General features: G+C 46.3%; 1 protein-coding gene across 2 annotated transcripts in view; it reads right to left on the bottom strand.

Moving 5' to 3' along the window:
• LOC142895710 (SLIT-ROBO Rho GTPase-activating protein 3-like) overlaps positions 1-23,214 on the bottom strand; it is a 36,629-nt gene that overhangs the window by 6,445 nt on the left and 6,970 nt on the right. Inside the window, exons 2-17 of one of the 2 annotated variants that reach the window (XM_076036939.1) lie at positions 22,087-22,282; positions 16,265-16,427; positions 14,103-14,165; positions 10,995-11,186; positions 10,286-10,414; positions 9,960-10,181; positions 9,461-9,562; positions 7,619-7,816; positions 7,371-7,455; positions 6,014-6,041; positions 4,988-5,090; positions 3,132-3,192; positions 2,206-2,283; positions 1,791-1,925; positions 674-779; positions 362-589 (exon numbers count right to left, since the gene is read on the bottom strand). In XM_076036939.1, coding sequence (XP_075893054.1) covers positions 362-589; positions 674-779; positions 1,791-1,925; positions 2,206-2,283; positions 3,132-3,192; positions 4,988-5,090; positions 6,014-6,041; positions 7,371-7,455; positions 7,619-7,816; positions 9,461-9,562; positions 9,960-10,181; positions 10,286-10,414; positions 10,995-11,186; positions 14,103-14,165; positions 16,265-16,427; positions 22,087-22,282 — 2,089 coding nt within the window. Of the gene's footprint in view, positions 1-361; positions 590-673; positions 780-1,790; positions 1,926-2,205; positions 2,284-3,131; positions 3,193-3,659; positions 3,691-4,987; positions 5,091-6,013; positions 6,042-7,370; positions 7,456-7,618; positions 7,817-9,460; positions 9,563-9,959; positions 10,182-10,285; positions 10,415-10,994; positions 11,187-14,102; positions 14,166-16,264; positions 16,428-22,086; positions 22,283-23,214 lie in introns of both variants that reach the window. The other variant, XM_076036940.1, reaches the window with a different exon arrangement.

Here is a 23,214-nt window from a genome sequence, read left to right on the forward strand (position 1 = left end):
CAGACTTTTTGCAGGACACAGTCTGATCACACTACATTACTAAAATGAACAAGCATTGTTATCATTCATGCACTAAAGCACAACATTTGCTCAAATGCATCACAGCCCACATCCAATTTAATGCTTTTGTCACATTTGAGTTTGCAGCTTATCGTTTTTTGGTTAAATGATCTGTTTCTCAACTCTCCCACATCATTTGCTCCCATTCACAGTGGAGTCTTTAGTAGTATTTTGTCTTTTGTTCATGACTGAAAAACAAACAAACTAAAAAAAAAAAAATCAGTTGTTTTCTTCACTCTTTCGATGAAACAAACAAAACAAACATTTTGTCCCCACAATAGACGAGTTGTCGGACACTCACCAGTACTCTTCCCCGCCAGCCATGCACTTTTCATACACAGGCCCGTCCAACTCACGCTGGGATGGGAAGATGGCCTCATGGTGGATGATAATTGTCTTAATGACCTCGTTAACGTGGGCCTGGCAGGACACGGGGTCCTGGTCATCTGGTATTGGCATCAGCGTCGGACCAAAGCAAATGGCCAGATTGTAGGGGTCCATCATGTTCTCGTCACTGTACTGAGACAGACTGGAGGACAAGCACAAAGCTTACACCTTGCTCCGGCGTCGTCGGAGCCAAACTGGTGAGCCGAGGAGGTGCGACGGGACTTACTGATTCAAAAACGCAAACAAGTATCTCATGACGATGATGACGGGCCGCTGAAGAGCCATGGTGATCTGCTGCAGCTGATGAGCTCTTTCTCCGCCCGAGTCGAGCTCTGAAGCAGAACGGAGAAAGTGTGAGAAATACGCCTAAGTCGCTTGAGGATTTTTCAAATTCTGCTCAAACCAAAAAAAAAAACTCTGCTGAAGACACAATGTCAGTATTTTATGAACAAGGACCGGAATGCTGCAGAATTTTTGCATGCAAAAACTTTACTTATATAAATACGTTGCACAGAAACAGGAGCGTGTGTACAGTAAATGCCAATCTGGGCAAAGCATGTGTAACAGTTGTATAAAAGAAAATAATAAAGTTGAGAAAGAGCTCAATGATGGCAGATGACGTTCAGATTCCTATGGCAACACCTCACAATTGAGTCCAGAGTGAATTATCCAAAAACGATTGGTCGATTTACTGAAACCAGAGTCATTATTCCAAGTCTCTATTAACTCATTGGCTGACTCAAGCAAACTGCAAAGAAGGGACCAGATCACTATTGAGCAACTGCTATTCTAACTGCACTCAGATGACTGTGTCAAGCTAATGGCTGCATTAGCCCTGTGGAGAAAGCAACAGCTCTGGTTTCTTGTTTCAGCTCCCTACTTCCCTCCCTCGCTATTATACTAAGCTGGAAACGAACCAATTACTCAGCCCGGCCCCACTCACAAAATGAACAAATCACTCACTTGAGAAAGCGAGAGAGAGGAAAAAAAATGCTTCCCCTTTGAGAATAGCTGCGTTCTGTTTGTTCATTCTCTCGTTTCCATTGTGCAGCGATATGAATCACAGAGGACTGGGAGTGGGTGGAGCTTCTGTGTGCGCACGGATTCCAACAAACTCCGGGTGACTGACTCGGTGAGTCAAACGGCTCAGAAACACTCATCTCTTTGACACGGGTGGAATCTAACCTTTTCTTGATGGCTTCGTCTGTCCTGACAAAAATGCCGGCAATATGAAATATTGTCAAGACAATTAGGAAGGTCGTGGAGGTCGTCAATCAGTTTTTTTTTTGTTATGCGTTGTAGAAGAATTGAGTGAACAAATGCCAAAATTAATATCAACTCACTGGTTGTGGATATGAAATCGAGGAATCGCTCCTTGGGGAACAGCGGGTTTTCCAGGCCCCTGAAGTAGAGTTTCAGAACTCCTGCCACTGAGTTGATGTCCTGGTCCGTCTGGTCATCAACCAGCGGATCCTCCCCTGCGCAGTGATCACACACTCAATTACACGTTTCCCTGCTGTCTCTGTCTGCAGCACAAAAGCGGCGGTGATGCACTCCGAGTTGTTGCAAGTCGTTACAAAGTTTCAGCGATCGTCCTTTCAGGGATTAAGTCGATGCGCGATACAGTCATCAAGACGCACGCGGGGCCCTTTTTGTTTGCACTCTGGCAGCCCGAGGGAGACCATTGTGGCTTTTGAGGCGAGCGAGACGCAATTTAAAATCAATCAGGAGAAGATGACCGCGTACACCGGGACTCACCTCGTTCAAATGCATTTTTAATATCGTTGACTTCGACCTGGGAGCCCGGCACCCGAAATATACCCTGTTGCTGAAGACCTGTGTGCAAAGACAGACATTAGAGGAGGTTGCGACAGAAACATAGTTTACAAAAGCTCATTTACTGAATTTTATTTGCACGTTGCGCTATAGAGCCAATGAAGCAACATCTGGAGCTAAATTCTTCACAAAGTCTAACATTTCATTCAGAGGCCAACAAACAAAAATATACATATGGTCTGTTATAAATAGTAAGTTAAGCCTGTTGTTTAGAAGAAAAATGAAAACCATTTTTTATTGTGATTTTGTTTCATTCATTCGTAATCAGATTTTATTAGCATTTGACATTTAACACTATTGGCATTCCCATCCTGCTGTGTCCCAACCTAACAATCCTGACTTAAAGTTAACACTTCATCAGATTTTAATTATTTAGGGTCCCACTGATGAAAACGCACACACGTCTAAATGATACCCCAAAGTGTTTTAATTAGCAACAAGTCATTTAAAAGGAAGACAGCACTTAAAGGTGTTCTCACACTTTTTGTGAGAACACCTTTAAGTGCTGTCTTTTCCAGGCCGTCAGTGGCAACAGTGAGGTGAAGTTAGACTCTACTCAAGTGGATGAAACGTCCACATCTGGGATTTAATGGGATTTTTCAACATCAATGTTTTCACTCCCGGGGACTTCACAGATGACTCATCTGTGAAGACCTTTCTTTCTCTATCAGCTGATTACAGATATTATGCCACCATCCACATCAACCAAGGTCTGACTTATCTATGTTCCCTTGCTGTCCGCCGTCATTCGCTCGGGTGCTGCTGCCAAAACGGACGACCGGCAGATGCAAAACACATTCCACGAGTTTATGAAGCACGGGTGACCAGAGACAACAACAGGTACCCACCGTACAGGTTGATGTATCGAATGCAGCTCTCAACCACCACTGGTATCGGCTGGCCGGAGTCCTAGCGGAGAAATTCGGTTTGACATTAGTGGAAAGGCTGAAAGCGTTCAAGGCAAATAAACAGCAGAAATCAGAGAGAGAGAGAGAGAGAGAGAGAGAGAGAGAGAGAGAGAGAGAGAGAGAGAGAGAGAGAGAGAGAGAGAGAGAGAGAGGGAGGGAGAGAGAGAGAGAGAGAGGGGGGGGGGGAGAGAGAGAGAGAGAGAGAGAGAGAGCATCTAAACATCTAACCAGGCCAGTGTAACTTTAAAGACTATTTAAATTAGCGACACAAAGCCTACAGTGCAAAGCTCAGCAGGCAAACTGCGGGGCATAAGGCGCTTACAGTACATGTCATAGCTAATGCAGTACTTGAGAGGAACATGACAGAAGCGCAGGAAAGTGTTAGCAGGACTGAAGGCAGTGTGACGACCCCCCCAATCCTCCCTCCACACACACACACACACACACACACACTAGAAGACAGGGTACCTGGCTCCTGGCCCGCACATTCCGTCTTCCCCTGGGCAGAGAGCAGTAAGGCACGGACACAGAGGAAGAGAGGCACCACCACCACCACCACCACCACCACCATCAAGGACAACAACAACAACAACAACAACAACCACAAGAGGTTAGTGAGAGACACAGGCCACCCGCTGAGGGAGAAAGCGATAAGGAGCCCTAGCCTGCATGGGGCGGGGGTGGGGGCCGGGGGTGAGATGGGCGTCAGCCCATTGCTTGGAGGCTCATTGTGGGGAAAGGAGGCAGGAAACGCGAATTAAAAAAAAACATTTTCTGCTTGATTTACCTGTTGGATCCTTACCCAACAGGTAAATTCCTCCAGGTTGCAGCTTTTATCAAGACATTAACATTAAGACCTGCTGAGGTGTCACTGTTCTCTTTTCTTCCCCAAACTTAGCAATCCAAAACAGGATTCATCATCACATGAGTCAAACTCCCCACATTGCTCAGAAATCCAGTCTGTTATGTTTTCCGCTGAGTGTTGCGTCTCCGTGGATTAGCCACGACTTCTTTTGTTTGCTCAGGCTTTCAGTAAGTGTGTGCCAAAAGCAGGACTTCAGCCCTTTGTGATGTCACAAGAGGCACAGACGTCCCTCAGCAAACCCACAGCCCTCTGAAAAACCACCTGGTGCCTGACTTGCGTGCGAGAAGCTCAGATGAAGCATTGGTTTTAGCAGGTGGCTGCAAACAGAGGGCTAAATATGCTGTCGGAAAATTCATTGTACAAGGCTGGCGCACGGGAGAGAAATCTGAACAGGGCGATATTATGGGTTCTTCAAGAGGCAACGGCTTATTCCTCTTGTTGTGCTATGTTTAGATTGCTATTTTTAGCTCCCCCCAAACTCTCCGTCTCCTCACTGCACATATTCAGTTTCTCCTCGTCCTGCTCGACTGGGCATTTGAGTTCACCAGGCCACGTGTTTATTAGCCCGGCCTAACAGGGATGGTGAGCGGCCAGATGCTGTCCTCGGAGCCAAAATGAATTCAACGTCTTGGGTGACGGGTTCACTGGGGCTCAGAAGAGGAGAGAGAGAAAAAAAAAAAAGAATATTAAAGGCGCTTATTAAAAATCAATCCCCCACCCGAACTCCAGCTTGATTAGTTTCTCCCCACCGCCGTGTCTCGTCTGAGGCTGCGTGAAGGCCAAGCCAGGGAGCAAGAGGGAAAAGTGAGCGCGTGAGCGAGCGAGCCAACGCTTGGGTGAGAGAGTGGGCAGAGGCAAGAGAACTTCCGAGGCGCCGCTAGCGAGGCAGCCGAGCTCGCGGAGACGCAGGCGGGCGCGGACGGGCCAGTACCTTGATGAAGGCCTCCATATTGCCGTTAAACAGCTTACGGTTAAAAACGGAGCGAGGTCTACACCTTCTCATTCTCTGGGGCTTAGGGGGCAGAGTGGGGGGCCTGGGGAAACGGCGGGGGTCCATGGTTGGTACATCAGTGGGTACAGATAAAGGTGCGGCATTCAAAACAGGTTTCAACTTTTCTTGGCGACTCTAAGCAAAAATTCATTCAGTTCGATCTCAGGCCAACCTTTGGAATTAGACTGTAATAATAAGAATAATGATAACAATAATAATAGTGGAAAATGTGCAAAAACGTATAAAATGAATTTGATTAGATTTAAGATGTATTTTTAGATTAGCCCAGTGGTCTTTCTAGAGCGAAGACTTAAATTGTTTCACATCAAATACAACAAAAAAACATCACTCAATGGCACTCCAATGGCATTCCCTAAAGGTCCCATATTGAACAGATTTAACCTCACTGATGATTTCTACCAATGTGTGTCTCCAATCTAATCTTTAGAAAAGTGTGCGCTACTACACACAGCTCTGGAAAGCAGCCCTCTGTGATGTCACAGCCACATTTCGGTCCTATTCCGGACATGTACAAAGCAAAGTTTTAACTGTTTTCGCAGGAGGCTACAAACACGTGGCTAAAAGTCGTGTTTTCAGGAGCTCTATTGCGATTTAGGATAATGATTTGTTGCAAGGCTGCTCCACTGGCAGATCTGAAAACCAGTGTAATATGAGATCCTCTGGAAGGATTAGTGGAAAAATGATTGGACCCTTTGCAGTGAGCCAGTGAGACTGAAAGGAAAATAGTTGAAATGGTGTTTAAAGGTGATTCAAAAAGTCATATACCTGAATTCTTAATTTCTTAATACATTATTTTTCCACAATAAACGCTTTGTAGGGCAATAATCGTTCTGGAAGCCGAGAATTTCCACAAACTGATCTTTAACTGCCACATCCAAGTAGAGAGGAAAGCTTTTCCACATCATCATCATCTACTTTATTGAGCCCAGCTACAGGGCATCTTACCTTGTTGTTCCATATTCAGCCCTTTCCCCTGAAAAGAGAGAAAAAAAAAAAAAACAGGCAGGAAGGAGAGAAAATTAGCATACGTTAGCTTCACAATCGCAGAAGTTAGCTGCACGGTTGAGTGCTGGCCGACTATACGGGGCTGGCAGATGGGGACAGAGAGGGTGTTATGAGAATACTGGCATCTATTCAGGCCGAGTGAATGGAGGGAGAGTGAGGTCTGCGCTTGACTCGCTGCCAGGCGGTGGTCATTCAGCGGTCGCCCTAGAAACACAAGAACCCCCCGAAATAAAGGGGCCGGCCAGAGAACTTTCTGGGCAGAGTGGTAAATGGGTCGACAAGAGCAAGAGGTTGTGGGAGCTGATTTGTACAGCGTGATGATTTCACGATATGCATGTGCAGTGCAGCACATTCTCTCACACACGCACGCACGCACGCACACACGCCAACACTCACAGCATGCAAACAATTAGGGCTTGTCTTTGATCGGACGCTCGGAATGGTCGGCCGGTTTTGAGGAGCACGTCATGCATGAAGCCGCTGCTTCCTGCGCCACTCCGACACCACTTTATGTTGGGAAGTTCACAAGCATCGGGTTGAGGAGGAAAACGCTAATCGATTCATGTTTGTTGGTTCAAAGTTTGAGCAAAATCCCCTTTAACTCCAGTACATGTGGACCTTTTGTTTGAGTTTGTGTGTTGGACTTTGTGGTCTTACATTAATTACAAAAATGGAACAACACAACTGCAATGACAGTACAGAACTTACAGTACCTCAATTATAAAAAAAGAAAGAAAAAAAAGATGCCATGTGATAGAAAATATCAATACTTAACTAAACAGGAAGCAGTAAAAGAAAATACCTATAAATACAGTGTTGATAAACTACACTGTGCTATAACTCTAGCAGCTTCACCCGCTAGCCCAAGATAACGTAGCAGATGCAGATGCTTGCAAGATGTTGGCTGCTGAAGCGGCACGCTGACGTGGAACAAAGGAAAGTAGTCCTTTACAAATTTTGGCACAAGTCAGTGTTTAAATTATGTCCTTAAAAACGTGTGCCCAGCACCATGAACCGACCGCTGCGTGTATCCAGAGGTCATGCTTTCACTTTATCAACCGTCACATGACAAGTCTTTCAGAAATCACCGCGAATGTCAGTGTTTGGAATACATTTAGCACCTGGAGTTATTTGCATATCAAAGAGGTCTACAGTGACAGTGACCTTCTGTTTTGGCTACTGAGGAATGCTTGGCCACGCTGGCCCGGCCCGGCCCGGCCCGGCCCGGCCCGACCTAATGAAAGAGACGGACATCAAGGGCACTTTTCATTCCACAGCTAAAGGCGGGACGTCGTACCTTCTCCCAGCGTCTGCTTCAGGAGGTCGTGCTTGGCCTGCAGCTTGACAATGAGGTTGCTGCCGTTCAAGTACTCCTTGTACTTCTGCAGATGAGCGGAGAAACAAGGCAAAAAAACAAAACAACCAACAATAAACCAAAAGGAACAGACAAAGAGAGCAGTTTCTAATTATAGAGCGTGCTGGCTCACGCTGCCTTTTTTAGTTCTTTTTTTTGCGTTTCTCATTTCGCCTCGCAGTTGAACTCACAGTGAAGTAGAAGCCCTCGGTCTCTTGCTGATTGGCCCGCCGCTTGCTGACGTTGGCCTTGCTCATGTAGGAGTCAGACGAGGCCGACTTGACCGACTCGGTGGACTGGCTGTGCTGGAAGGCCTCGGACACGTCAAAGTCCTCCACAGTCAGCATGTCCTGGAGGGTCTGCATCGTCGCATCCAGAGTCTTCTTCACCTGCAGAAAAATAAAAAATTTGCGGTGAATTCGTTTTTTTTGTTCTTCAAAATCATCCCTCAGTCAGAAACGAGCTGCAGGGGGTATAAATAACCCAGCGCCGCCGCACGGCATCTTCACAGCACTTTGACTGACGCGCCGTAAACAACAGAGTAATGAGCTTCCTGGCGTGGAGCTCTCCCACATGAAACATTAACTCGAAACAGACCGGAAGTCAGCGTTGCACAGCACACACACACACACACACACAGACACACTTGGGGTCCACTGCTCGCACACCCGGATGACATTTAAACAGGTCGGTGTGAGTCACAGTGACTCGTCTTGCTGCAAGGCGCGGCTTCCACCTCGGCAGCCAGGGTCAAGACTCAGGAGGGCTGAGTGCAAGTGAGGACAGCATCGACTGGAGACTGGAGACTTGTCACGGACGCGACAGGGAGCACTGGCTGGCCAGATTAGTGCAGTCATTAGACGGCTGTGAGAGGCTGCAGCAGCTTTGGAGGAGACAAATAATTGCTGAGTCACAAACCCAGAAAGGTCAAAATCCTGCCCGTTTCCTGACAGAAACATCATGGACAACAGCTCCCACCCCCCGGCACCACACTGTGGAGAGTCTGAGCAGCTCCTTCAGCTCAAGACCGCTGCACCCTCAGTGCAAGAAGGAGCGCGACCGCAGGTCATTCCTGCCTGCAGCCGTCAGGCTGTACAATTGCTCTCTATAAAATCACCAAAAACCAAAATGCACAACAGCTGTAAATTTCTCACTAAGGTGCAATAGAGACCTATTTATAGCGGAGTATGTAGCACATGTACATCTTGCTCTTTATTTTTCTGTTTATACCTACAGATATTATATTGTTGTCTATATCTTTAGTTAATATAATTCTCAATCTTTTGCACTGAACAGTTTTTTTTTTGCTGCTGTAATTATGCAAATGTCCCCACCGTGGGATCAATAAAGGTCTTCTTCTTCTTTGTTACCCTTAAAAACTGTTCTAACAAGTTCTAATTGTGCTATTATTAAATGCTATTATGAGCAAGTGCGAGCTAACAATGCTACCGGAAAATAAATCGGTGTGTACATTTCACTTCCTTCCCAACCAACTTACACCTGTAACATTATTAACTGGTGCGCGAGGTGTTTTCCACCTCCAATGCAAATTGAACGCACCAATAAACATACAAGATGAACATTTTCACACCTAAATCTACTGTGCTGCATCACAACATCGCACTTACATCCACAGTGAGTTATTTTGAGCCATAGGTTACAATGTTAGCTAAGTAGCAATGTTTGCTAACTAACTACTACAAGCTTATTTTCTAAGACCTGCTCTATTCAAACATCCATTCACACCTCTGAAGCATAACCCAACTGTCGCTAAACAGCTGGGACACATGAGATTCAAACAGATGAACAATATTTTCAGTGATTCGCACATTGAGTATTTCCCCAGGAAGCTGTGAAAGAATCATTCACCAAGACCGCAGATGTGCAGTCAGTGTGACTGATCACAGTCCTTCCTCGAAACCATTTTCGTGTCCTGCAGAACATGTTTGAAGGACTTTGACTGCAAAGACATTGACTGACAATCAAAACTTCTACGGAGCGCTGAGAGGAAAAACACCAACGTTGGCCCTCACCTCTTCGTTTTCGATCCTGAGCGTGGCCAGTCGTGACTGCAGCTGGTGGTGGCGCATCAGGAGCTCCGTCTGGACCGGCTGCTGTGCGCTCACCTGGCACACCTGGGGGTTGGAAGAGGGTGGCGGACTCGTTTTATTCATGTTCACAAGTTTCATTGTAATGTTCATAGTGTTTGCACTGTTCCTCACATCTTGGCCTCAAAGTGCCCTCAAGATGCATCTTTACTGTGCATGTCTTTTGTTTTTATGTTTATCTACACATACCTCACACACCTGATTCTGCTTGACTATGTCCTTTTAAGGCGAACAACTGGGCAACAAAAAAATAGATGTTCAGAATAGGACACACCAAAAAGGTGGATTAAAGGATGCCCTGTTCTCCTATCTGTGCTCCCAATTCCACAGAAACCTCTAAGAGATCGGGGCCTTCAAGACTCTCTGGGAGACCAGACCACTATTGTTTAGTAAAGACTTAATTTTCGCAAGACTCGTGACTCGCCTCGTCGCCCATGTGCGGCTGATAGTCAAAGCACGCCGGGGGGCAGAAGATCTGGCAGTGCGTGTCCATGAACTTGTGCTTGTCTCCCCTGATGTCCATGGCGTCCACTGCCCCCTCCAGCAGGTCCAGGCCCTCGTGGCGGGACGTCTCCAGGCTGTACTCGGCCGACAGGTAGGTCCGCAGGGTGCGGGCGAGGCTCGCGTGGTAACCCAGGTCGCAACACTGGGCCCAGACAAGAAAAAAAAAAAAACATTTTGTCAGTCAAACCCAAACCGAGGCCCTGGAAGTGGTCTTCAAACGGGAAGACGAGATGCGCCGTGACTCACGTCGATCATGTCGGAGACGTCATGGATGTAGTATTTGGCCACCAGGGCGTTGGTCGCCGACAGATTGAGCAGATAGTCGTTCCGCGCTTTTGTGCACTTGAGTTTGTTTTCAGAGTACTTGGCTTGTCTCTGGAGGAAAAAAAAAAATGACGCAGAGAAAGTCCCATCAAATGCAACACAATATGGATTCCTAATGCGTTCGGACTGAGAATGCATTACTGGCATCAGTGTAACTCTTTTTAATGCGACTTTGCACGTGCACGCTCGGCCGCCGCACGCAGCGGAAATGGGCCGGATGCGGTCACTGCTACATTTTCCGGAGCCATTTGCAGCAGAAGTGGACCTCAGATCAATTGAAGGTCACAACTACCAAAAGCATTCGTGGTTCATTTCAACTCGACCGGTCGAAGTTAAAGTCCCACCGATTGTCAAATCGCAAAGGAAGTGAAATTCATCCTCCCCATTTGACCTTTGACCCATCCACTGAGGGATCTAACCCCAAGTACTGAGTGCCAAGCCGGAAGGCAATGGTGCCATTGTTATAGTCTTTGGTATGACCCTACTGGAGATTGAACCCACAACCTGCCAGTTTCATGGTGGACACTCTACTAATGGACCACTGAGCTGGCCAACCTGATGGTTAACCAGGATTAGAACGCCTGAAACACAGTCAGACGCAATGCACGAGGACTGCGCAGTGCCAACAGACCTTCTCCTTCAGCTTCTCCATCTTCTTGACGGAGCTGCGTCGCTGCGGGCGCTCATCGTGGGCGTAGCGCAGCAGGGCGGAGCCGATGTCGTTGGCCTTGCCGATGTGCTTCTCCTCCTGTTTCTCCGCCTCCTTCAGCTTGCTCTCGGCGCTCAGGCTCTCCGTGTGGTACATATGGTACGTCTTCATCACCTGCAGCGGCAGCGGCACATTCAATTCCTGCATTCAGTCCGGGTGTGTTGTTCATTGGAGCGGCAGCAACATTTTGAGAAGCGTTTGGCGTAGACGAGTGAGAAATGCACAAAAAAGTCATTTCAGTGAAAACGAAAAAAACAAAAAACAAAAGCGACACAAGGTGAGACGGTCTTAGTGTAGGTGTGACATAAAATCCTAAATTATACACAATGCATTTAAAGGGGACCCATTATGACCATTGACAGATTTAACAAATTAATGTTGCTGGTCTAGTTTCGACAATAAACAAGGACGATGTTCAAGAATGTTAAAAACAAAAAACAAAAAAAAAACTGAACGTCTTGTTTCAGCGCGGGAACAAAAAAAAAAGAAGAGCCCATCTAGAAATTTGCAAATGTCATCGGTGTGTTATTTGGCGTGGCAGTAACACTGAAAGACACGTTAAAGAGCTGAAAAAAGTCAGCTTTTGACAATAGCAGGACATCCCATAATAGGGGCTTACTTCCACTTGAACAGACAATGGGGACAAATTCACTCATCTCCCTCAAGGAGGCATGACTATTGAATCTGTGACTGTAATTTACTGCTTTGTATTCCCACCGCGGCAGGGTCTCTTCCTGCTCGCATGTTGCAGCGTCACACTGCGGTTATTGCCGTCACACGCGGCCCCCTCACGCACTCACGAGTTTGTTTTTTTCATCCCGTCGCTAAAGAGATCCGGCGTCGACGCTTTTCGCCAGTGACCCTGAATCAAGCGCGCAATTAAACATCACCCTCCCCTGCATCACTCACACTCAGGTTCCCGTTGCCTAGCAACCGCCTCTGAGAGCGCCGCGCGCAGGACGGCGAGATCGATCGGCAGGGGAGGTTACAACGTGACACCGGGCAACCTTCGCCGACGTCCGCATAAAAAAAAAAACAACCAAAAAACATGCACAAAAAAAAAAAAAAAAAAAATCAAGAAGCAGCACGGCTACGGCGAAAAGCCAGAAGGCTGCTCGGCGGCGGGGTGGGGCCGGCTGGTAAGAGACGGGAGCTCTCACTCCGTTTCACCGTTTAACTCAGCTGACGATACTGTGGACGAGGGAAACGTGCTCTTCCTCGGGCTGCAGACAGCCATTTAATAATGCATGAACATGGGAAGGAGGAAATCAATATCGGTACGCGCTGACGTGCTATATAACGTTACACGTGAGAATGTTTCCCCGTGTAGTTTATATCGTACAAGGATTAGCGTCGGTGCCAAGCGCACGTTTGACCCTGGCATGTTGAGAAGCAGCGAAAACGAGGGTGCAGTTTGACGCGATGCGACGTTCAGACTCTTTTTCAGATTTGTGTACGTCAATTATTTTTGCGATTCTAGTGGCAAATTCTGGACATTTTGATAGTTGTCACAGTAATTGGCAACGTGCAATTTTGTATTTAAATGCGTCATACATCGAATGTTATATAAAGTATCTGCTACATGACCAATACACACAGGCTTCGGCTATCATATTGAAGAGTTTTCATATTTGTCATATATTAAACATTTGCATACTTGTATTTGCATAGTTGTTTAATCCTCATGAGATCACTCTCACACGAGTCAAATGGAAAAAAAAACAAAACGAAGAAATGAAACTTCTAGATGTGTGAATTCAGCTTTCGGCTGAACAGTAAACTGAGCTCCGAGTACGGGAAGAAAAGTCGGGGGCCTTTGTTGCGACGTGACCCACATACAGATGATATCAGTCCATCAGTTGATGCATGTAGTTGACTACAAGCTACAAGCAAGGATACATAGTTTTTAGCAAGTTTTTTGTCCTGCTGTGCAGGCGAGCACTTTTTCTCCAGAGCTGGTAAGCGAAGTCGACAAGGACTGGGCCGTCTCTCTTCTTTACAATCTCTGACTGTCACACCCATATGCACTAGGAAAGTGCAGGTAAACAGAATATTGCTCTGCAGCAATAGATTCGGCAACGATCAAAGCACAAAAGGCATAAAAAGGGGAAAAGATAGACAACCGTAGAGCAGACTTAAGTGTGGCAGCACGTCTACTATGCTGAAGAACCGGGAGGAAACGTCATTTCAGATGTATCCTTGGCTTGCCAAGACAGCTGGCTTGTTAGGTAGCTTGCTACTATATGTATAGATGTGCTGATGTGGGCTTCAGGTGATAGGAATCTTAAAACATGGTTTAGCATTAGCTACAGACGAGCTAAAGACAGCCCTCTCAATAGAAAACAAGCTAACGATCTTAGCTTCCCTGTCCGTTTAAGAAAAGGTAAAGGCAAAAACTGTGATTCTCTCTGTTTCTAGTTATTTTTTCTTTTGTTTCCGCAAACATAATTAAAAGGAATATTTGTTGCATAATGTTTGCATATCAGTCTTTAGTCGTTGTCGTTGGCGAGTGCAGTGCATGCCAAGAAAAACACGTGCCAGCTTGGACCCATAACACGGTTAGCTAATTAAACAGTTATAAACATAGTTGCTGGTATCAGCTTTAAAGATCTATTAAATGATGATGTGTATTATAGTATGTACAGTGCCAAAAAAAAGGAAAGAGCGCACGTGTTGCAGCAAAGCACAGTGCACCTCTACAGCACAGACTGCTGAGTCCGCTGGAAGCTCCGCCGGAGGCAAGAACGCCCTCCCCTTCAAACTGACCGAGCCACTCGTTCACGGCTGGAAGGAAGGATGCAAATATTTTTTTCCTTCCTCCGCCTCAGAAGTGGAGAGAAACGACCTGTTGGCCGAGGCGGCGGTGGGGTTTCGCCGCTGATAAGGCAGATCTACAGTCTCCCATCGGCCGCTTTGACTTTTTTGCTTTTCGAAAATGGAGGTCAGGAGAGACGAGCTAAAGGCGGCTAACGGAAGGGCGACGAGGCTAACACGACACCAGAGGGCAAGAGAGGAGGTCCTTCGACTCACCGTGTAGAGCTCATTGGTGACTTTCACCAGCTCCTCGTGCATCTGCACTCCAATGTCTTTGCTCTGCAACACACATATAGACAGACACAAAAGTCAGGACAGGTATTAAAACAGGGCTGTCAAACTTATTTTGGTTCACGGGCCACATGGAGGAAAAATTAATTCCCAAGCGGGCCGGACCGGTAAAATCATGGTATGGTGATAATAACGTAAAAATAACAACTTCTAGTTGTTTTCTTTGTTTTACTTCGTCCGTGTTCTTTGAGCACTCTGCATTAATGCTGCCAACTCCCCAATAAGGAAGGCCGCAATTGGCTGTCCTGAAAGTCGCTAGAAGTCGCTAAATTACCTCATTGTCTAATTTGCATAATTGACAATTTGCACTTGATTGCAACGTAATAACACCAGGAAAACTCGCTAGATTTGTCACTAGTCGCTTTTGACAACAAAAAAAAGTCGCTATGGGGAGAATAGCGACTTTTTGGGGGGAGAAAGTCGCCAAGTTGGCAACACTGCTCTGCATCAGCTTTGTCTGTTTCGACAGAGACATTTTGGGGCAATGAGGGTAGCCAAGAGGAGACGTTCTGAGGCAATGAGGGTCGCCAAGAGGAGACGTTTTGGGGCAAATGGGCAGTTTTTATATTTTGCAAAATCATTTCGCGGGCCGGAAGAAAACAGTCTGCGGGCCTGATCCGGCCCGTGGGCCGTATGTTTGACACCCCTATATTAAAACATCTAAAAATGATGAAAAACGTATAATTTAAAAGCTCTGCGTTTCCTTAAGCCTTAAGGGGGTGAGGTGGGGGGGGGGGGGACGGCTGCAACCAGCCATAACTTGTTTCTCTGCCGATGACAGCCGACGCTACAAACGTTCAAGAAAGAAAAGATCTATGGCCGTATCCGAAAAGCGCACGTGCACACGCACAGAAAATAGAACTGTGCAGGAAGAGCACCGAGCGTTTCGCGGGCGGGGAGCTGCTAGCCAAGTTTCAAGAGGCAGTGATGGGTTGGACCTTTTCCCATGACGGAGCTTACAGCCTGGGGACTGAGGGGGGGAAGTGGGCGGGTGACACAGGACACCGACTCTGGAAATCCTGTTACAGGGATATGAAGCCAGACTGAAGCCAATCAGCCGTCTTCTCCTCTCCCACCACCTCTCGGGGGTTTCGCCTGTCAAAATGGCAACCTTCTTTCAACTTTCTTTGAAACTTTTTTTTTTTTTAAGGATTATAATTTATTATTTCACACACGTGCGCCCCACATTCAGCGCTTTAGGAACTTTGGCTGGCGAGTTGATTTCTCGTCTCGCCGCATGTGCAACTCATTAGGGGCAGCACTCTGAGGAAGGACGCCGCGGCGTAACAGGATTATTGTTTTGGGGAGCTTTTATTTTGGCGGGGCGGGGCGGGGGGGGCAATCGAGCTGGGAGAGGCCTTGTTGAAACAAGCAAATCGAATGTCTTTAAAGGGACAGTTATGAGTTTCGGTGTCAGAACGAATCCTTTAGAGGAGAACTCTTAAGCTCAGCCAGCAGTGAAGCAACGTTTTTGTAAATTTATATTTTTGGTATTTATGATCGCAGTGGATTGTGCAATAAGCACATGCCATCCATTGCACTACTTATAAAACTACTACTACTAAATCAATAAACAATAGAGCGTTGGATATGTAGAATTAAAGTGGCTATTATTATTTCCTTTTTTGAAAAAGTATCAACAAATGTATTGTTTCATTAATAACGAAAAATACTTTTTTATCTCACTGCATTTCAGAAACTGTAATTTCTTACTGTTACTTAGTAAGTAAGGGAGTTAAATTGTACTTTTATGACAGTATTTTTTTCTTATACAAGTATTTGCACTTTTACTTGAGTACAAAACGTGAATGCTTTTGCCGCCTCTGCCGTGTGCGTCGTTCTTGAAGGTTTCCAATTCTATATAGTTGACGAGGGCGGAGGAGGAGGAGGATGAGGAGGAGGAGGGGGAGGGACTAAATATCTGTGGTGGCAAACGGCGCGACCGCGACAGTTGCCTCTTGTCAGGCCCGGGTCTCGACGTGGACGCCTGACGACATACGTGAACATATTTTAACATATATTTCTTGCCGTGGCGTCAGCCCCCCTCGGCTTTGCGCGCCCTCGCCCGCCTCCATTCCAGCTCTGACCTTTTTGAAGAGCCTGATGACATCCTCGCCCACGTGCGCCAGGCGGACAATGACGTTGTTGTTGTAGATGTCGCTGAGCGTGGCGTGGTCCCTGCTCTCCCGCCGCGTCTGCTCCAGCACCAAATACCAGCAGTTGACAGTGGACACGAGGTTCTGGTCCCGTCTGAAACGGAGAGAAAGGCGGACGAACAGGCTGTTGGGTGTTGCATGACTAAGCATTTTTTTTTTTTTTTTTTTTTTTTGGTTTTGCGGCTGAAGTCGAAACGAAAGCTGCCCCCCTCGGAAGGGACAATTGATTGGTGGCGATTCGGGGGCTCGAAACATCAAGGGTTCTTAGCATGTGGGGAATCACATGAGGAGAAGCAAAAAAAGGAAAAGAAAGCAAAAAAACAAAAGGAGCAGATGTCCACACACACACACACACACACACACACACACACACACACACACACACACACACACACACACACACACACACACACACACACACACACACACTGTGAGAATTCTTATATCTAATTTTTCACTTTTTGCAAATGACATTTTCCAACACGATGGTGACAGGAGAAGCGAGGCGGAGCGAGGGTTAAATTGATTTAAACACACACAGACACACACAAACACACAAACACACAAACACGCAGGCTTGCTGCACTTGCCCTGCTGCTGGAGGAAGCATGTGAGTTCAATTATCCTCACACCAAAGACTTGTCTTCAGTCTCTGGACAGCGCTTTCACCGTCGCCTCCGACTTGAGACAACTTGGGTCTAAAAATACGAGCAGCGCCGCCAACGGTTTTCTCTCTGCGTGTTAAAAACACCTCGTGTTGGCTGCGGACGGCGGCTCACCTACACCTGGGCTCGAAACCCAAGACGAGTGAAAACAGGAGACGGCACGGAGGACGTCAACGCTTGCCGCTTAGTGAGATAAGGAGGACGTTTAAAAGGAAGTCCAGGCCCTGATATCCATCTGTGCTGATTTCTCAGAACCCGCTGATTGTATCATGCAGGCAGCCAGCTGACGACAAAGTGACGGACTGCCTGGCTTTGAGAGGAGAAGCAGTTTTCTTTTTTTTATGATGAGAGCAGGATTTTCGACAGTCAGAGGCCTGACTTGTGGCTTTGTGACTAACTAACAAGTAGCAGCGGTAACCACAGGGGACCAGGCAAAGCAGGAAGTGATGCAGGCGTACGAGCCACGGCAGTTTGTTTACACCGTTTCGCTTATTACATGGCAATTACGCCGGTCGTCAGCTGAAGGAAAACATTTCAAATGTTTATTTTCTACAAACGCATTTGGCGAATAATGCACGTCACATGACGGGAGGCAGCCAAAATAAAAATGCAGAACGACGCAAAATTCAAACTTTGCGACGTACAGTGTTCTCGCAGCAGTTACACGACGTCATCGCGCTAGCTGATAAATTTCCCTTAACCGTTTTCACATGCGGAAGAGAAAATGCTACCTGGGAAAAAACAACTAGAGATTTTCCAGCCAATTTTTTTTCTCTTTCCCTCTCCCAACTCTCTCTCTCGCTCTTGTTTTGAACATCTTTTCACATTTAAGACAATTTCACATGTCTATGAATTCTCTGCCTTTTTTGCCAAATGTAGCAGGGTTTCGGTGTAACGCCTAAACTCATTCCTGTTCCTTTAAAAATATTTGATTTGCTTGTTTCAACAAGGCCTCTTTCAGCCGTCTCATATTTTGTGGTTCTTTCTCGAGTTTGGTGGAAAACTGTAATAATATGACTTGCACGTTTCCACTATCACACTTGAGTCATCTTTGGTTATGTTTGGCCAATAACACACTATTTAACTGTATTTGTGAGATCAGAGGTTCTAAAAAGTGCTGTTCTTGCTGAAGAACGTTAAAAAAAAAAAGTATCACAAACTTTGCGCGAGAGAGCAAATTAAAGTTACAAAAAAAAGCGGCTCAGAAGAATCACTTGGAATGCTGAAGGTGCTGCCAGGCTCTGGCTTCCTCTTTCTGCCACTGCTTTAATCCCTTCACACTTTGAAAAAGAAACGTGAAGATCCCTGCAGGCCCTTTCTCTGGAGCAGAGCACGTGTTTGATCCTCTGCAGGAAGCCGACTGTAAATCTCTCTGCTCTCCAATGAGGATGAGGCTACAGTACAGGAGTGCAGGCCACGAGAGAGCGGATGGAGAAAATGTTCAGGACGGTCGGAGGTTTCCCGCCTGCTGACAGCCTGCAGCGGGTGCAGCCACATGATGAGGCTTCGAGAAAGGCCGTCCGTTCTATTGTGCGTTGAATTCACACTTGAAATACATTCTTCTGTCTCGACATTTACCGCTTTGCCTCCATCGTGGGAGGTTCTGAGGAGGTTTGTTGACCTTTATTGGCTTCAGCGGCCGGAGAGAACACCTCAACTGATCGCACGTCCGTTCGAAGGAACAAAAATAAGAACGGCGGCTGAGAATAGTAACACAAGACACCGTTTGTATGGGGACAGCGCAGTCTCGAAAAGTTCATTCGTCGACAAGGTCAAGACGCTCTTGATGAACCAAGGAGCTTGGATTGTGAATGTCATCAGGGGAATCTGGAAATTCCAAAACATTCATTTATGTAACACTAGTGCAATGCAACAAAATCAAGTTTAAATATAAATGCTTAACTTCCGCTAAAACAAGAACTTTGCTGAAAAGAACCAGCTTTATATTTAGTTTTTCTATCTGTGAAATCATAGTTTAAAAGCGATTGTGATGATTTACTGACTTGTAACAGTGTGAAAAGCACCCCAGTCACTGACAGTGTGAGCAGATGGATTCGTACATTGCTACATAACTGTTGTTGCCAGAGAGAGAGAGAGAGAGAGAGAGAGAGAGAGAGAGAGAGAGAGAGAGAGAGAGAGAGAGAGAGAGAGAGATCAGAGTGCAAGACAAGAGGTGTGTATGCTGTTGTGTGTGAAGACTGTTCCTGCCAGCTGTCAAAACTGGCCAGTCAGTTGCAAAGGGTGGCATTCTATCTGTCAAGTGATTCTATCTATCTACCATCTATCATTCTATCCGCAAGTCAGTAACAATGAAAAATGATTCTGAAACTCTAGCAAACTTGGCCTTTGGCCCCAAGCAACTATCTTCTCAGTTTCAGTCAATTGAATTTGAGTCAATAATCAACCACAAATATAAGTGAACATGAACTTAAAAAAAACTCAAAACATGACACTGTAATAATAAGGGAGCTATTAAATATAAGGAAGTAACAACACCACCAATTTCATGCCTGACTGCACTTTCCTCAAATTCCATTATTTCCCGAGATTTAATTGTCCCAGGACATTTGATATCGTTACATCCCCGCTATTCAAGTGTCGGCGTTTCACTTTTTGAAAGGACGCAGTGGACCATCGCATGATAAAGAGATTTGTTCCCCTGCGATGTGCGAGCGAGGAGCGCTCTGACAGCGAGGGATAATGATGACCATTTAAAGTGACGGGCAGGAATCTGGGACAGTGCGGCACAGAGCCAAGTCTCTGGCAAGGGGGGTCTCCCTCCGAGGGGACGCTTCATTTGTCAGCGTCCCGGTGACGGGAGCGCCGCGCCGCCATCACGCTTCACGTCTGATTGGCCGGAGAGGCCGAACGAGAGATGGAAAGATCCCCCTTCCTGAATCAACCGGCATGTTGTCACACATGACTGACGCAGCCCGGTCACATGTGAAGATGCGGCAGATAGCCGGGAATCAATTGCACCACCTTAAATGCAGCAGTTTACAGACTGTATGGCCGTTCCCCCCCCATGCCCCTTGCACTCAAATCGCAAAACTGCGTCACAAGGTGATAGCGGAGCGAATCCTCTCGGCTGTTCCCTTCAGTGGGCACCACAGCGAATTGTTTGAGTTTGTCGGTACATACTTCAAGGTTTGAGGCTAACTCCGCCTACTTCCTGGTTGCCTCGTTTTCACAATCTATGGATTCCGAGGTTGGACAAATTTCAGGACACGTACATACGACGTTTATTCCTCTGTGAGAGATCGCATGCTGTTCTGAGATTAATAAAAGCTATGAAAATACAAGTGAAAAGTCCAAGGTTTGAGGCCAGCTACATCTAAATGATGATGATAATGATAACAATGCTTTCCTTCATGCACAAAATTCACATGACATTTATGATTAAGGTGAGACGTTGCAATTCTGACTGAAAACTTTTGGAATTAACCTCACAAAATCATTGTCAGAACATGTCAGGCCCCAATAATTCAAATTAAAAGACTACAAAAATAATAATATAATGCCAATCATTTGTCATTTTTTGTTTTGTTTGTTTCGTAAAGAAATACTATGCGTTACTTTGAAATATTCTCAGGCGTTAAAACATATCTGAAAATTGGGCGATTTAACTTATTTTGTCTTGTTTAACTTATTATTATACAAAGTTGATATATTTTTGTAAAAAATAAAAACATAATAATCTTTTTAGTAATATCTGAATTTTTTTATTATCATTTAAAAGAAATGCCTATGTTCCTATTATATCAATTGCAATCATTCCACCATTTTCTACTTGTGTACAGTATTTTTCCAATTTGGAAAATGTTTTGACGCCAGTGTGGATGCACTGGCTAACCACATAGTCTTTATCAGTTATGACAAGTGAATTCTGTTTTAATACAGACAAAAATAGACAAGGTGGAAAATAAATATCGGTTTGATGAATAAACATTTTATAAACCTCCGTCTTCATAATACGTAATCCTTTCCAACATCTGTATTTCCTCGTATGGAAAATTGTCGCTCATTTTAGCCGTTGCCATTGCGGGCAGAAGCCACATTGGCGTCCGTAGGTAGGGAGAAACGACGTTACCAGGTAGTAGGCGGAGTTAGCTTTAAACTTCGAAGTTTGATTTAGCTGAGGGTTTTTTTTTTTTGCATGCCCTTCCTGTAACTTGGAAACCGGCAAAAGGAGGGCAACTCAAGTGGCGCCCCCTTGAGTCCGGGGATCGAAAGTAGGACTTTGCACGCTTCGGGGCCGGAGCCTGGCCTGTGGAAAAGACGCAGACGTGTTTGCAGATGAGACTGCCTTCCTCGGGCTCTCCTCAAGGTGGAGAGCAAACTTTCATCTTAATGTTACACCCGTTCCATGCGACGATTATCACCGCTAATCCGATCACAAGCATGACTGGCCGCTCGAAAGTGATCTCGGAGTCGCAGCGCTCGCTGCCCACTGTGGGCGAGGCGTGTCAGCGGGGGGGGCTCCTCAACAACACGCCAAAGGGTTTGCTTGTTTTTGTGGCCACAGACCTCGCCGAAGCAAACAATTTAAGACGGACCAGACTTAAGATGCAGATTTTTTTTTTTTTTCCTCGGCGCTCCTTTGAGTGTTTGTGGTGGCAGTCTGGCGTGAAGTTGCTGGAGAATAGAAATGAAATGACAGCCACACAGAGAAGCTGGGTGGGGGGTTGGTGTGTGTGTCTGTGTGTCTGTGTGTGTGGTGTTGGGGGGGGGGTTGGATAAAGAGTCTGACCTAGTTGGGAGGAACACAGCAGCCTAAGGCCACAAGCTTCCTTGGCCCTGGCTACATTTCAGGTCATTTCTCCTCCTTTTATCCCTCGTTTCTACTTGATCACTTCTCTGCCTTCCTTCCTTCCTCTTGGCTGATTTCATCTGTGTCTGCTGCAGCAGTGATCAGAATGAAAAAAAAAAATCCGCACACACACACACACACACACACACACACACACACACACACACACACACACACACACACACACACACACACACACACACACATCGAGAGTGTCTGCCAAGAATGTCTTTCCAGAGACTCAAGAAAGGATGCAGGCGGTGCGGACGGACACTCACTTCAGGTGCTGGTGCTCCCTGGAGGTGCGGATCTTGGCCGAGTAGCGTTCGGCCAGTTTGTCCAGCCCTCTCGAGTACTCCAGCTGGAGCTCCGCTTTACGTCTGAAGAAGTCCTGCAGGTCCTGCAGCAGCTGCAGGCGCGACTCGGACTGCTGCTCCAGACAGCGAAACTGCTCCACCAGCTGGTTTCGGATCTCTGAGGATAAAACAAAACAAAACGCAAAGCTCATCATCTGAACAAATCGTGGCTCTCTTGAGGTGGTAGAGGGTTCGTGGGGGGGGGTCGAGCCCAGACACTGGCCAGACATCCAAATACTGCTGGAGGTCAGCGTTTGACCCAGAATCCTTCAGCGGTGGCGACATGGCACGACACAAGGAGGCAGTAAATAAGGAAAAAAAAAAAAAAGTGAGGATACGATGAAGTGCTAATAAAATAACAAAGTCATCATAATTGGATAAAACTGCATGTCAGAGTGCATCTGTCTGCCGTGCGTATGTGTGCCTGGCGGGGGAGGGGCCGGGGGAAGGGGAGTCGGAGGGCACGGGGAGAGCGCTGGGGTGTCTGAAAGCCCGGGTTGCACATGTGCACGAGACGCTTGCGAGTGCAGCAGACGGCACGGAAAAATACAAAATAGGTCAGCTTCTCAAACTTCTTCAAGGCTCCGGCGCCGCTCGCCCCCTGATCGCACCGCTGCTGCGGCTTTAGGCCTGCAGGGCAATAAAAAAAAGAAAAAATGATCGCATCCTTTTCTGCACGTCTACACTAAAATTAATTCAAAGTTGTCTTCACCCTCAATAGTTCCCTGCATGAAAGTCTCATAAATTTGCGACAGGCAGGAGGCCATGTGCCTATAAACATTTTATTGTCATCTCATTTCATTGTTCATGTACTGTTTTTGTCATAACATTCATCTGCCAAATATTTATTGAGCCTGTAGATTATTACATAGTTTTTCTCTCTATTTATTAAGACCTTGATTCCACTGCATTCCTTTGCATTGCTTATTCTACCTTTTACTTTATTTCTTCTATGTTATCTAATTTACATAGAACATAGTGCAATGCATGTACTATGTTCACATGTCACTGCAGGTCAGAATGTGAGCTGCTCAAGCTAAGTGCGCGTGG

The sequence above is a fragment of the Nelusetta ayraudi genome, unplaced genomic scaffold (assembly GCF_046127955.1).
Source record: "Nelusetta ayraudi isolate G7.1 ecotype Tasmania unplaced genomic scaffold, CSIRO-AGI_Nayr_v1 ptg000050l, whole genome shotgun sequence".
In the NCBI taxonomy this organism is placed as follows: Eukaryota; Metazoa; Chordata; class Actinopteri; order Tetraodontiformes; family Monacanthidae; genus Nelusetta; species Nelusetta ayraudi.